At 34.3% G+C, this 14740-nt stretch overlaps 1 protein-coding gene across 1 annotated transcript in view; it reads right to left on the reverse strand.

Moving 5' to 3' along the window:
* Positions 1-4142: 4142 nt before the first annotated feature.
* Positions 4143-14740, reverse strand: part of UBA2 (ubiquitin like modifier activating enzyme 2) — a 28752-nt gene continuing 18154 nt past the window's right edge. Inside the window, exons 10-17 of the mRNA XM_012553765.3 lie at positions 13265-13425; positions 12422-12515; positions 12179-12291; positions 11937-12092; positions 10535-10631; positions 9842-9947; positions 8521-8657; positions 4143-5021 (exon numbers count right to left, since the gene is read on the reverse strand). Coding sequence (XP_012409219.1) covers positions 4840-5021; positions 8521-8657; positions 9842-9947; positions 10535-10631; positions 11937-12092; positions 12179-12291; positions 12422-12515; positions 13265-13425 — 1046 coding nt within the window. The 3' untranslated portion in view covers positions 4143-4839. The remainder of the gene's footprint in view (positions 5022-8520; positions 8658-9841; positions 9948-10534; positions 10632-11936; positions 12093-12178; positions 12292-12421; positions 12516-13264; positions 13426-14740) is intronic.

A 14740-nucleotide genomic window follows, 5' to 3' on the forward strand; every position in this document is an offset into this window, starting at 1 on the left:
TTCTTGGGGGCTGGAAGACAAGCTGCAGCTGGATCTGCAGAGCAAGCTAGCATCTATGTTGATGTGCCCAGGCTGGTGACCGGCGACCTCCCGAGCAGCCCGACTGCCTCTTCTCCTTAATTCCGAGGGAACTGCAGAGGCTCCCGGCCCACCAGGGCCCGTCCCAGCCTCTCCCCAGCTAATTTGGAGAAGTAAAGGGCTGACATATTCATACTTAATTTTAGTCGAAGAGTAGAGAAAAAAATCGTCCTATGTTTGCTTCCTTTCTCCAAATCCTGCGGCATCTTTTCTCGGGCAGTTCTCAACCCGCCTCAGGTCAGTGTTTCTTATCGCGCTCCCTCCTCCCCAAACATTTAAACTTGTGAGCTTTAAATTAAACAAGACTTATAAAATTGGGGCATTCTTGATTGTGTCCTTAGTCACGATTTGAAGTTTTGTAGTAATGTCTGGCTAGTCCAGGGAACCTCTGGCTGGGCCTCCACATGTCCTTTATCGTACATGCCTGGCCCTAGTCTCCTCCCCACACATTAAATATAAAGGCTGTGTGACCTTCATGTGACCCAAGCCTAGGAAATGTTTCCCAGCAAGGGGGTTCCCAGGACTGTGGACCCAGCACAGGTAGGAGAACCTCTCAGCTCTAAACCCAAAGCTAAGAAAGTGACTAATAGGAGCAGCAAATGCCAAGAACCAAAAGGAAGGCCAGGTATTTATGGAGAAGCCAGAATCGTTGCCCCTGTGCCACCACTTTGCCCTGCATTTGAAGGCAGGGTCAGGGATAAATCATCTGCTTTATGCACTACTGTTGCTTCTTCCCTACATTTCCAAAGACCAACTTCCTTCCAGATAAGGCCTTCTATGCAGCTGTTATCTCTATTTGCATGGAAGTTGCATGTAATTTGTCAAATACTGGAAACCAGAGCCTATTTTCTGTTGCTATGGCCTGCCTGCTCAGGAAATAAAGAGCCACAAAGTAAAGAAAGTTAAATGTGGAAAAAGCATAGACGACAAAATCCAGCTTTTATAATCCTAGAATCTGAGCTGAGAAAAAGCCTGAAACCTAGTCCATCTCTCACTGTAAGAGTCCACTACAATATCTAGTATGTGCTGGAAAATATCTAGTGATGGAAAGCTCACTATTCAGTTCCAACCTATTACATTTTTGGAAAACTAATTTTAAATAACATTTCATTTTGGGGGCAAATCAGTCTTTTCATAACTTCCAGCTATGGGTCCAACAGTTCTGTCCAATAGGAAAAAAATATGGGCAAACATCTAAAGCCAAAAAACTTTCTTTTTAAAAGAAAAATCTTGTACTTAAGAGAAACAATTACAAGTTTAGTGCAAAGTAGGATATTCTATTATTGTAACTTCCCAGTACAGAAAAACTGTAATCATTTTGGCTAATTGGGAAAAATCCAGACTGTATTATTGAATATTTCAAAAGAAATGTATTTTATTCTTCTAGTCTAACCTATGCTAATATATTTGCCACCTTCTAATAGATTTGCCTTGAATATTCATGTGCAAAGTGCTTCAGCATATAGCTCAGCAACTTATGCCTAAGGACCTAATGTGTTTTGAGATCGTAAATGTACAAATATAAAACAATCCTTGCCCTCAAGGAATTTACATTCTACTGAGGGAATACAACATGTACACATAAATACAAGGTGATTGGAGAGAATGAAAAAAAATTGGGGAGACTTTAGGGAAGACTTCTCAACCTACTTGCCACTTAAATGAGCCCTGACAAAATATAAGGACATTGAGAATCAGAAATTAAAGTATATTTCATGCATGCCTTTTCTGAAGGCAAAACTGGGAGAAAAAACCATCAAGTTTGGAAAACAAGTAGTCACCTTTTCCTAGAACATTGAATATGGAAACTAAAATATAAATAAAGCATGACGTATGTTGGAACTAAATCATGGAAAGTCTTCCATACCTGATTAAGGTATTTGTATTTTATCCTAGAGACAACAGAAAAATAAAGATTTTTGAGCATGAAAATTTTATGGCCAAACTTTAGGAAGATTATTTTGGTAGTTGTGTACAGAGTGAATTGGCTAATTAAATGAAATCAGGGAAATAATTAAAAATCTATTAGAATAGTGGAAGCAAGAGGTTATGGAGGTCTGAACTAGGTTGGAAAGTGGGGGGAAAAAAAGATTACCAAAAAATGTTATGGAGGTTGAATCTGCTTGAAAAGTTTGGGATATGCATAGCAAATCCAAGAATGAGACCTCATAGACACAGAGAAAGGAAGAAGGGAAAAGGGAGTGAGGAAAGGAGGAAGGAAGGAATAAAGGAAATCTAAGCAACAGTAAATATTCTAAAGAATCTGGTTATGTGGTCTCAGGTAGCATATTATCACTAGGTATTTTTAGGTACCTATAAAGATAAATTGTTCTAACTTTTATTTGTGACCCCAAACCTCAAGAAAAAGCACAATGAAAATTTCCTATAAATGCACAGGGAGATTAATAAGTCATCTTAAGTATTAGTAATATATAGTCCTGGCTGGACCCTTAGAGCCTGTTCATACTACATGTCCTTCAGACATGCTCATAGGTAAATGTGTTTTTTACACAGCTACCAAATGATCTTCCTAATTCACAAGTCACTCCCTTACTTAAAAAGTTCCATGGCTAGCTCCCTATTACTTCTGGACAAAATGCAACCCTGTCACGAAAATACAGATCTCTGGATGTGGAAGTTCAAATGTTAGTTCTATCACCCACTAAGCAATGACAATAATTTTTCGGATACTTAAGGTAAAATGTAGGGGGTTGAATGAGATTACTTCTAATACCCTATCCAGCTCCAAATAATAGCTGACATTTATTTAGCATTTTAAGAGTTTTAAGTACATTACATATCTCCTCTTTCACCATTTCATTTAGAGGTGGCACTTCTTGCCAAGGCAAACCTTTATTGTAAGTACAAGTGATCCCATTTCATCCCACTATCTCCAGATTTTCCCCATTCTCACTTATCCTCAATCTACTGACTGCATCTGTACCACCTACAAACACACCCATATCTCCTCCAACCTCAGAATTCCTTTAATCCATTCATCTCTAATTGCTAGCCTCTCCTATCATTTTGTGGCTAAATTCCTTGAGAAAGCCATCTACAATAGATGACTGCACTTACTTTGCTTCCTCTGTACTCTGGTTTCCAGCTTCATGATTCAACTAAAACTCCTCTCTCCAAAGTTACCAATGGATTTTTTTAATTGGCAAATCCAATGGTGTTTTCTTAATCCTGATTTTTTTTTTAATCTTTTTCCAACCCTTTATACTGTCGTTCATTATTCTCTTCTCCAAGGTTTTCATGACATTGCACTTCTGGGTCTCCTTTCTGATCACTCCTCAGTTTTCATTGCAGGTTCTTCATCCAGGTCACATTAACCCATGAGGGTTCTCCTACCCCAAGGATCTCTTGCAACCCATTTCTTTTAAGTCATCTCATTCACTATATCATGGATTTATTTATAATCTTAATGCTGGTGAATCCTAAATCCATTTATTCAGCCCTAACCTCTCTTGACCTACATTCTTGCATCTCCAACTGCCTAGACATCTCAAAATGTCCCCCAAAAAATTTTCAACATGTCCAAAAACTGAATTCATTATCATTTATCCCCAAGCCCTCCCCATTCTACCCTATATTCTCTATGGTTGACGACAACTCCATCCTTTGCAATACTCAAGCTCAAAACCTGGATGTCATTCTCCATTTCTCTCACTCACCCTCATCAACCAATTAATTGCCACATCCCTTTAGATTTTTACAACCATTTGAAATCAAAACATCACCTTTACATGAACAAGGTTGAAAGTCTTGAGTATGAAACAAACTTCCTAATTATAAAAAAATATATACATACAAAATATCTTCAGTAAAGGCAAATCTCACTATTCTTTAGCATGTTTTTCTAGAACATAAATCAACTGTTCTAGCTAACATTTCAAGAAAACATTTTATTAGAGAGAAACTTTTTTAAATTACCCTTCCACAGATCTAGAGTTTTCTCTATGTACACTTTAGGTTTTTCAAAACAAAAATATGTGTGCAAGATACTGATACTATGTAAAACCCACAACAATGTCAGCATTAACTTGGACTGTACAGGCATGTATAGCAAGTATTCAGATATCATTTATTTGGTCCTTTAAAGGTACAGTATAGGAGTATTTGAGTTTTACAAAACATCAAATATAAATAACCTGAAACTGTAACAATACACAAAAATTTTCTGATGCTGACATACCAGGCAGTACAAGCTGAAAAATTGAGTAAATTAACATTGTTTTACAGTAATGTACATAGTGCCAGTTGATATTTTAAAACAATTTTCAACACACAGCACTTGAAGCATCTTTGAATTCATCTCAGTTTAGTTGAAGATGTGAAAAACAATCAAATCTGAGCTAAAATATTTTTCCTAGCCAAAAATAAAGGTGTAATATTTATAACCAGGGTATTAATTTTACTAAACCACAGTATTTTTAACTACTGAATTATACCTAAAGGTATTTACATAAAAAGCTGTAACATGCACTGTGTATTGTCTTTTATCTAATGACTGTTTAAGCAAATACTTCTCTTCAAGTATTTAAAAACTAAATTCCTACTACACTCAATATAGCATACTGGAATATTTCTAATGGTTCTATCCAAATGAATGTTTTATCAAGGAGAAAGACTCATTTTCAAGTCAGTGATGTGATTTTCCTTTGGAACAAAGGACATAAATAGTCTAGTTCTGGCCATTTAACCCAAATGCCCAGATAACATAAGACAGTAAGAAAATGATGAACAGTTTATTTTCATTCAGTCTAATGCTATAATGTCATCTAGATCTTCAGACTGTTCTGTACGTGGCCTCTTTGCGTTGATATGGTCTTTATCGTCTAACTTTCTCTTCCGGGCTGAATCTTCCTCAGTGACATCAGCATTACTTGAAGAGCCTTCTTCATCTGAATCAACGATCAGCACATCATCTTGATCTTGAGCTTATTAAAAAAAAAAGTCACTTTTAAATACTAGTCTATGATGAACTATGCTTCCATGTGATTTTCACATTTCAAATTATTATTCTTGTAAAACTACTGCACTCTTCTCAGAGAGCAATGTGTCTTACTCAATTTTCAATGAGAAATCGGTCAAGGTCATAAAAATGGTTCACATATTGTTTATCAAGAAAAAGCAAAATGCAATTTCAACTTAAGTATCTTAAGACATACACAATTCAGATTTGAGTTTTACAATCAATTTTTAAGATTTCTGGAGTATGAGACCAAGAGTGGCTCTCCTAAAAAGTAATAAAAGATCCAGAATAAAGAATGTAAGACAAAGAAAAAGTAGCTCACTTTAATACTTGATTAAAAGCAGTTTGAAAATAACTAAGTATATAATGAAATACAAGTTTCACTAAATCCAAGAAGCATATTCATATTCAACTCTAGAAAGGTCAAGAGATATTATCATAATCTTAGGAAGCCCATGATATACAGAAATCCTTGGTTAATAATAAGGCTAAAATGATAACCTTCCCCCAACTCCAAACTTATCTATTCTTTTCTAGGGTAACACTATGATTCTCAGTCACACAAACTGAAAACATCAGTCATCTTAGATTATTTTCTCTAATTCAGTCATTTCCTAAGTTCTCTTCCATCCTCCTTCATTGTTCCCACTGTCAACACCAGAGATCAGATGCCATACTACAATGATCTGTACACATTGTACACCGAATAAATGTTATTGAAATGAACTTTTTCTTCCTCCCTCCCCAATTACCAGAAAAAAATAAAAAATAAACTTCCTAAGCATAGTTCTAACAAAACCATTTCTCCTTGGTCCCTTCGGTACTTCTCTACTTCATACTAAATAAAATCTAAACTTCTCCAACTTGACATCCAAGGCCCCTCTAAAGTTTGGCTAGACTAATCTTTACTATTCCTCTTTGTGCATTCTAAAGCTTCAGCCCACGCAAGACAATTCTTTACTTACCCATTATCCCCACAATTTCCCCAATCTGTATATCTGCTCCCGTTACTCCTTCTACTTGCAAAAACATTCCTTTCCTAGCCCCAACTCTCTACCCATCCATTAAAGTCGACCTCAAACTTGCTCAAATTCAGCTTTACCCGATCCTATACTCTACTCTCGCATCCATAAGTGATCTCTTTTTCATCAGGACTTTGTATATTTCTTTCACCACTCTTCATATTCTACCTTACATTTTATTTCTCTTGCTACATAGCAAACCCTATCAATGTTGTATCGTTCTATAATATTTTCTACAACTCGTAAAATACGATCTTTGACAAAATAGTCAATGAACATAACATTTCATAAAGTGAATGCAGAGCCTAAGTTAGTGAGGAATATTTGTCCAAGATTCCACAGCACTACTGACACTTAAAAATGTCCTAATTCTGCATCTATAAATCATTTTTGCCAGATAAATTTACCTTTGAATTTAGCCTATATAGATTGCTTGCTGTCTTGGAAAAAGGAGAGATAAGGAAAGAAGGAAAAAAAAATTTGGAACACAAAGTTTTACAAAAATGAATATTGAAATTATCTTCACATGTTTTTGGAAAAATAAAATACTATTGAGATAAATTTAATTTTGTGTTCCAAAGACGGAAATTGAGAATGCCTCCTTTATGTACCAGCAAACACCAATAATTTATTCAGTTGTAAACTATCACTACTCACTCATTAAATTGCTGTCAAATGTTTCTATGTGTCTTTCCCCAAACTCAAGTTCTTGATACCTCCCATATACAAAGGCCCATCTTAAAAACAAAAATAATTCCACACCTTCTGGCACTTAAATAGCATTTATTTCAGAAAACACCAAGAAAATCAAGCAGAAAGTTTCCATGGTAAATTTTAAAATTGATAACCATTTCCCTCTTGAGAATTAAGTTTCATACCCAGGGAAGAGCACCTTTGACTTCATATCACCAGAGACAACAGCCTATATACTTAATGTGGCCTGGCAGATGTGATTGTAACTGCTGTGAAACGCTGTCATCAATGAAAGTTTGTGGAGATTGGGAATACTACTACAAAACTGGAGTAGGACAAATGTCTCAAATTTCAAAGAGGAGAGACTGGTATCTGCCAATTAGAAACCAGGAAATAGGATGAAGATTACTGGCAAAATTGTGGAATGTATCATATTGAAAGGTTATAAAACAGGAAACAGTGATCACAAAGAGCTAACATGGTTTCATTAAGAAATAATCTTATTTGCCTTTGTGATGTTAAAACTATATCACAGAAATATAAAATATAATTTAGCTAGATTTTTGCAAAATATTTGACAAAACCTATACTACTATTCTTTTATTAAAAAATGAAGAGATTTAGGCTAGACAATAGTTCTGGTTAGGTAAATTTAGATATTGTTGGTGAGGAATGAAGAATGACCACTACTTGAATGTCGCCTAGAAAAGTCTCCAAAGAAAAATTCCAGGAATATGTGGTTTAAACCTGTGCTGGTTAAAACTTTTAATCACTGACTTAAATAAGATGACAAATGATAAAATTACCACACCTGTAAATTACCTAAAAGTGGAAGAGATTATTATATACAATGAAAGGCAAAATCTAAAAAGCTACTTATAGGCTAAAACACTGGGCCAAATCAAGTCAGATAGAATATAAAAGGGAAGATATAAAGTCTTATGCTTGAGTTAAAAAAAACAACAACAATCCAGCATCACAAGAACAAAAAGGAGAGAAAGATGTGACTTAACAGCAGTTTGGAAAAAATGTAATGGCTTGGAGGGGAAAGAGAGGTGGGGGGGGGGGGGGGGGTATGTGGGGGGGGGGGGTGAATGTGACATGCTTCAACAGTATGACATAATATCCAAAAAAGCTAATGCTGTCTTGGGTTACATTATTAGAGAAAATGATATTCAGGTGTAAGTAATAAGTCTCACCATTGAATTCTTCCTTGATCAGAATACTTGTCCTAGAGAATTACGTTCACTTCTAGGTACCACATTTTTTAAAGGGGCATTGATAAACTGGAGAAGTGTAAGAGGATGGTGAAAAACCTTGAGTTCCTGGCAAATGAAGATTAGGTACAGGAACTGGGAATGTTTAACCCAGAGAAGATAAAATTTCAGGAAAACCTGATAGCTCTGTTCAAAAATTTGAGAGGCTATTATGTGGAAGAATTAGACTTGTACCCTTATAAATACACTTTAAAAATTATAGTTTTGGGCCCCTGGAGAGCAAAACTATGTAAAGAAACTGCAAAGAGGCAAAGTGATAATAAGGGAAAATTTCCTAACAAGAAAAACCATCCAAAAATGGAAAGGGTTACTTCAGAAAATAGTAGGTTCCCCCCTTCACTGAAGTTCTTCAAACAAAGGCTGAATAACCATTTGTTCGGTATGTTTTAGAGGGGCTCATTGTTCAAATATGTATTGTTCTAGATGGCTGGAGGTCCCCCTTCCAATTCTGAGATTCTGTGAAGTGATTTACCTGTTGATGTGGATGGCTGTGCCCCATCATCACTGCCATTACTGATGTTTTTAGCTGCCTGTTCTGCTTGCTTTGGCCCCACTTTTTCAGGAGCATCTCCAACAACTTCAAATTCCACATCTTTTTCTAGATCATCACTGTAAAAAAGTTACATTTTAAAATAAAGGCAACAAACTGCCTTTTTACAATAAACTCTCTTGTATGGCTGAGAAATGGAGTGGATCACAGTAATCAGAGCTAATCAAATACTCTGGCATGCCCACATTATTAATTTTTGAGAATCAGAATATAATAAAATACAAATAATCAAACTATACTGAGAATAAGATTCTTTTAACTATTCAGAAGGAATACAAGATTCCTTAAGAGAAGTTAAACAAATCACTTATAAATAATAGCTCACAATTCTATAGCTCTGAGGTTTGTTTTTCCTCAAAGCAACCTGTTTAACAGATAGTTCATGATTTACCTGCATCATAAAAAGTCATCGTGATCCAGGTTAAATGCTTTATTTTAAACTTCCTGGTAACTATACTGAAAAGTTTCAATCCCAGGTAGCTATGTTATCAAAAACAAGAAACCAATCAGAAATAACTTAGTGAGATTTCCTCAATGTCTTTTTATAAAACCTCTGCCTCTCAGCTGTATTGTGAGCTGCTAGGCCTAGCCATGCCTATATCAAACTAGGATTATGATAAGCTAGCCTTTTATAGATCATTGGGCTCTCCCTTCCCACTTAAACAAAGAAAGTAATTTTTTTTTTTTTGGCATCTTACCTATCATGCTAACAAACGCTTTTTTACTTCTAGAAAATTTATATAAAAATACAATGATATTCTAAGTTGATCCCAATGACCAAAACTTGTATAATTCATATTTTTATAATGCTGAAAATAAATTTATAAGTAAAAATATTATTTCCCAAAAGCACTTCATAAACATAAGCTATCATTAGCTGCATTTTGGGGGGGAGAGGGGAGGGTTTTGGGGGGTTTTTTGCTAAGGTAAAGACCTGCATAAATTGAAATTCTGAATATCACTTTCTAACTAGACTATTAAAAAAAAAAAGCAGCTTTTCTGAATACTAATAATCAACGTTAATATGACTGTTTTCCTTTACTTAAAAGTTATAAAACATGTCCATTTACATTTCTAGATCCCAAAATTTCTATGTTTGTGCCAAGAAATCAGTAGCTACCTGAGGCACAAGTGTATTGATGTTTTACAAGAACAATGAAGTTTTAAAAAAGAAAACAACCTTATTCACTTAATTTAAATTATATTTATATATTTTTTATTTTAGAATCATAAAAATTCCTACCTATGGAGGACATTGATCAATAATGTATAATCCTGTAGGAAATCATCTGCTTGAAGCCTGCTGCCATTTCTAATTCCAAATTCTGACAACTTCTTATGATTATTAGCTAGAAAATTGATAGAATTCAAATAATAAAATGCATGATCCTTCTATAACAATGAAATACATTTTAAATAAACTGTACCCAATTAAAGATGACAAAATTCAAACTATGCTTAACCCCTTTACACCAAATTGACACCACCATCTGAAAAGTGACAACTCCTTTTATAGGACTTTTGCAAGAGAATCTTACATTTCAAACAGAAATAATTTCCTTGACTTAGTATCTATCCCATTATTTCACAATTTTAATCATCACCCTAGGATTAATAATAAGAATAAGCAAATAAACTGTGGTCCAGGCAGAGTTTACAACTGCAACTCTGGCTTCATTAATTTTATCTACTATTAAGACAATCAGGTCATGCATAGCTATGTAGTCACTACACACAAATCAATATTGCTGAAACTTTCAACATTAAAACAACAGGACTTCTGTTAAATCCAAAGAGACTTTACAGTTTTTTCTGGATTCCCATGTCTAGTACAAAATTGTATTCAAAACAAGTCCTCAAATCCTTAATGAAAGAAATAATACCACCTTAACAATTCTCCAAATAAATAAGAAAAGCTAATATATATAATGAATACCTTCTGTTTCTCCCTCTTCTGAAGATATGAGGATGGTTCCTTTGCCATCTTCAATCTGTACATCTGGCGCTACCATAGCAAATTTTTCTTTCACTATCTAAAAAGGAAAAAGATTCATGCCACTACCATACTTTAAATCAACAAAACCCTGCAGAATTATTTTTCAGTAGCACCATTTTCCTTCTCTTTTCCAATATGGTCTTTTAATCTGCATCACAGCAGATGTTTTAAAATTTAGTCTTATAAAATGATTTTAAGTTATATAGGATTTACTAAATGTTCTTCTACATATTTATCATGAGAACTCTCATTTATTTAAATCCAAATCAGTCCCATCAGTCCCATTCTAAAATGGATATTATTCAATTTTAAGACAATATGAAAACATTCTTAAAATTTGTCATTCTTTAAAATGAGGAAGAAGCTGGGGGCCAAAAAAACTAAATGTCTTCTCCAAGATTGTTATGGGCCAGAACTTGAAACAAGGTGGTAAATCACTGGAGTTTATAAAAACAATGCTTATGTACTTGGTCCACACACCTTTGGTGTTCACACTTTTGGGAGAGTTCACACATTAGAGTTCACACCTTTAAGAGATCATATATAAGAAACTCCCATGAGCCAACTAGAGACTTTTGGGAGATTCACAAGTCACAGCTCCCACAAGCCCAGTCTCTCGGAGGAGTCAGATCCATTCAATATTCCACCATTGTGCTGGCTGGAGGCTTTGGATTCAGAGGGAGCTGGAGGCTGAAGCTGGCAGAGGCAAAGGACTAGCAACAAGAGCTCTCAGAACCAAGGAAAGCTAACCGGGCTATTTTGAAGGAGACAATAAAGGACTGAACTTTTAACTCTTAGCTGCATTTGAGGTGATTATTGCACTGAACTGAAACTAAGGCTGCCTCCAGAAGCTCCCCAAGAAATCTGATCCCAGAGGACAATTATATATTTAGAGAAGAACACTATACAAGATCACAAAGAAGTAGACAGGTAGCAAAGGCAGGTCTTGAACCCAGAACCTCAGAATCCAAATCCAGTCATTTTTAAATACCATTCTTCATAGATGATATGACCAGATCCCCAATATCAATAAAACAAGGAAAACATTAGTATTTTCTAGTAGTGAATAAATACTCCTTTAACAAATATAGGTTTAACATTTAGGTTTTGATTCAAGAGAAACTCTTGTGGTTTGAAAACAATTATAGTTCAGTGCCTAGAATTTCTAGTTTTTATACCTAGATACTTAGATCATGATTTGAACAATAATAAGGACAAAGGGGAGTTTGGAATTTTTTGAGAAGGAAAAAAGAAAGTAGTAGCATTAGGATATCTTCAAAATTTAATACAGTAATCAAAGCAGAGATTACATTTGATAAAGAGAAACTTTCATTATACTCACTTTATCCTGTAATGTAAGGACTGTGACTTTGTGGACATTCAATTTCACTGTTACCTCAGGCTTGCTGGCACAAACATAACAATTAGGGTTGGGAGGATCCAATGCACAGGGCACAAGTAGTTTCTTTCTTGGATTTGGCTGTTTGTTCAAAAAGATCTTGGGGGCAATATACCCACAAAAGAAATTAGAAATAGAAGATATGACTTCAGAAACAAAACTTGAAAATCTTATCTATAACTCACCGTTCTACACTGATCTATTTTTCCTGATAAAATTTTCAAACCTTCTAGGACTATCAGCCCAGCAATCACCGCATTAGTAGTAGCTATTGCAGGAATGATATTTCCAGCCATAGCTGAAAAAATAAGATAAATGTTTACAAAAAACTTTTTTTTAAAGTTTATTTAAAATATATTTAAAAAAAAAACAAAAAAGCTTTAAAGATGAAGGTGATTTGACCCAGGAGTAAGGAAAGTAAAGCTTACATTTGATATCAAATCTGCTCTTCATATTCATACTGAAAATATGCATCCTGAGGTTTGCTGCAGATGTAACAAAATCCATTGCTGATGGATCATCCTGCCAATAATTCAAGAAGGAAAAAAAAACCTTTAATGATTAAAGGTACTCACTCTATAAACACTCAGAAAATGATAACATTTTTTAGATTTTTAAAATTATTTTAAGCCAGACCAATTTTTTCTTTCACTTGTGTACATCATAAATTTTATTACTGAACGTTTGTCCACAAAAAATGTTTTTTGTGAGAAAAAAATCTACAACAACAAAAATTTACTCATAGATTCTCAAAGCACTTTCATTACAATAACCCTGCAAATCAGACAGTACACGTTATACCCATTTTAAAACTATTGTGATACTTGAGAGGAAAAGTCCTTTATAAATACATTTTTTCAGTTGTGTCTGACTCTGTTACCCCATTTGGGTTTTTTTTGTTTTTTTTGGCAAAGAAGCTGAAGTGTTTTGCTATTTTCTCCAGCTCATTTTGCAGATAAGGAAAGTGAGATAAACAGGATTTAAGTGACTTTCCCAGAGTCACACAACTACTAAATGTCTGAGGCCAGATTTGAACTCAGGAAGATGACTATCCACTATCCACTGCACCTTCTAGCTGCCCAATCATTGTTCATAACCATTCAAGAAAAAACAAAAATCTGATAAGTTTCCCAATTTATCCAACATATGACTTATTGACATTAAAATGCCTCCCTAATAAATCCCCAGTGTGGTTAATATTGCTTCAAAAGAGCTGCTCTATAATTAAAACATATTCTTAGTATATTAATTACTGCATTTTCTCAACTAACCTTGTCCCATATGAGTTCAGCACCATCACCTTTCTCAGCAAGGTGAACTCTCAAGGTTTCAATACTCTTTGAAAAAAGACGTGCATAGCTTTTGACATCCAGAACCTGTTGGTCTTTTAAACCTAATGTGGATTCATTTTGTTGATCTCCTATATTTATTTCTTCAAACAGAGGGGGGGGAAAAAGATAATATTAACTTGGGCATAATTCTTTATCACATATCACCATTAGCATCCTTACCATTGTTTGTATTGAATAAATTAAACAAAAGCAATTCCTGAACATTAAGAACATAATATCAAACAGAAAATAATATAATTAATTTTTAGAGAAGAAATCATAAGGAATAAGGTAGATTTAATTACATTAAAAATCAAACAAATTTAACCAAGATAAAAATATTTATTTGGGGAAAATATTTCCAGGAGCCATAATATAAAAACTAAACATTTAAAATTCCTGAAATTACAGATATTTAAGGACAATTCTCCTGAATCAGTCACTACTGGATAGTTTTAAATATACATAGAATTTACAAAAGGGAAATACATATTACTAAAATAATCATAGAAAAATGATCAATCTCATTAATGTTCAGAGAAATGCAAAAATCAAGTGCTGTGGTTATCACTTCATACCCATAAAAGTGGCAAAGTGAAAAAAAAGGCAAAAGTAAGAAATGGTTAAAACCTAATCCTTATAGATTTGGCAATAGAACTGCAGTGATAAAAAAAATTTTTTTGAAAGAAATAAGGAAATACAAAGATAATCAATCATATGCTAGATGATCCCTTTATTGTAAAGAAGCCTTAAATGACAATAAAGATAAAAAAAATCTGTCCAAAACTACATCTAGGCATTATTTGTAATAGCAAAAGAACTAGAAATGACATAAATATCTATGTTGATGAATAGTTGTATAAACTGTGGTATATCAACTTAACAGAATGAAAATGAAAATGATAAATATGAAGAATATTTTTACAATTCTGAAAGATTTACAGGAAGTTATTCACAACAATAAAGCAAAAGTAGGAGATCAATAATTCACACTGGCTAGGACTATAAATCAACATCTTATGGCTCTATAACTATCAGAGTTGCCTTCCCTCCACTGGTGCAGATCCCAAAACCACCATTGAGCAGTCTTCAAAAGTTTCTTTGGCCAAAATAATTTGTCAGTCAAGCCAATCTGGTAATGAGGTGCTACAAATCTAGATAAGCTGGTCAATGAACAACAGAAACACATTCTATTACCAGACTGTACTGAAAACATTTTTAAATTGGATTTGCTAGCTGTACTTTGCTAGCATGATCTCTGAAAAACTCAAACACCAAAGCTATATAAAAGGAAAAATGTATTTTGAAAAAATCTTTCCAAACCCTTGAGTCATCCTCAACTCCCTGCAATTTTTTATCTTATACACCGCCAAATTTTAGCATCTCCCTTACAATGATCATTTCTCTCCACTCACA

The sequence above is a fragment of the Sarcophilus harrisii genome, chromosome 2, assembly GCF_902635505.1.
Source record: "Sarcophilus harrisii chromosome 2, mSarHar1.11, whole genome shotgun sequence".
NCBI lineage: Eukaryota > Metazoa > Chordata > Mammalia > Dasyuromorphia > Dasyuridae > Sarcophilus > Sarcophilus harrisii.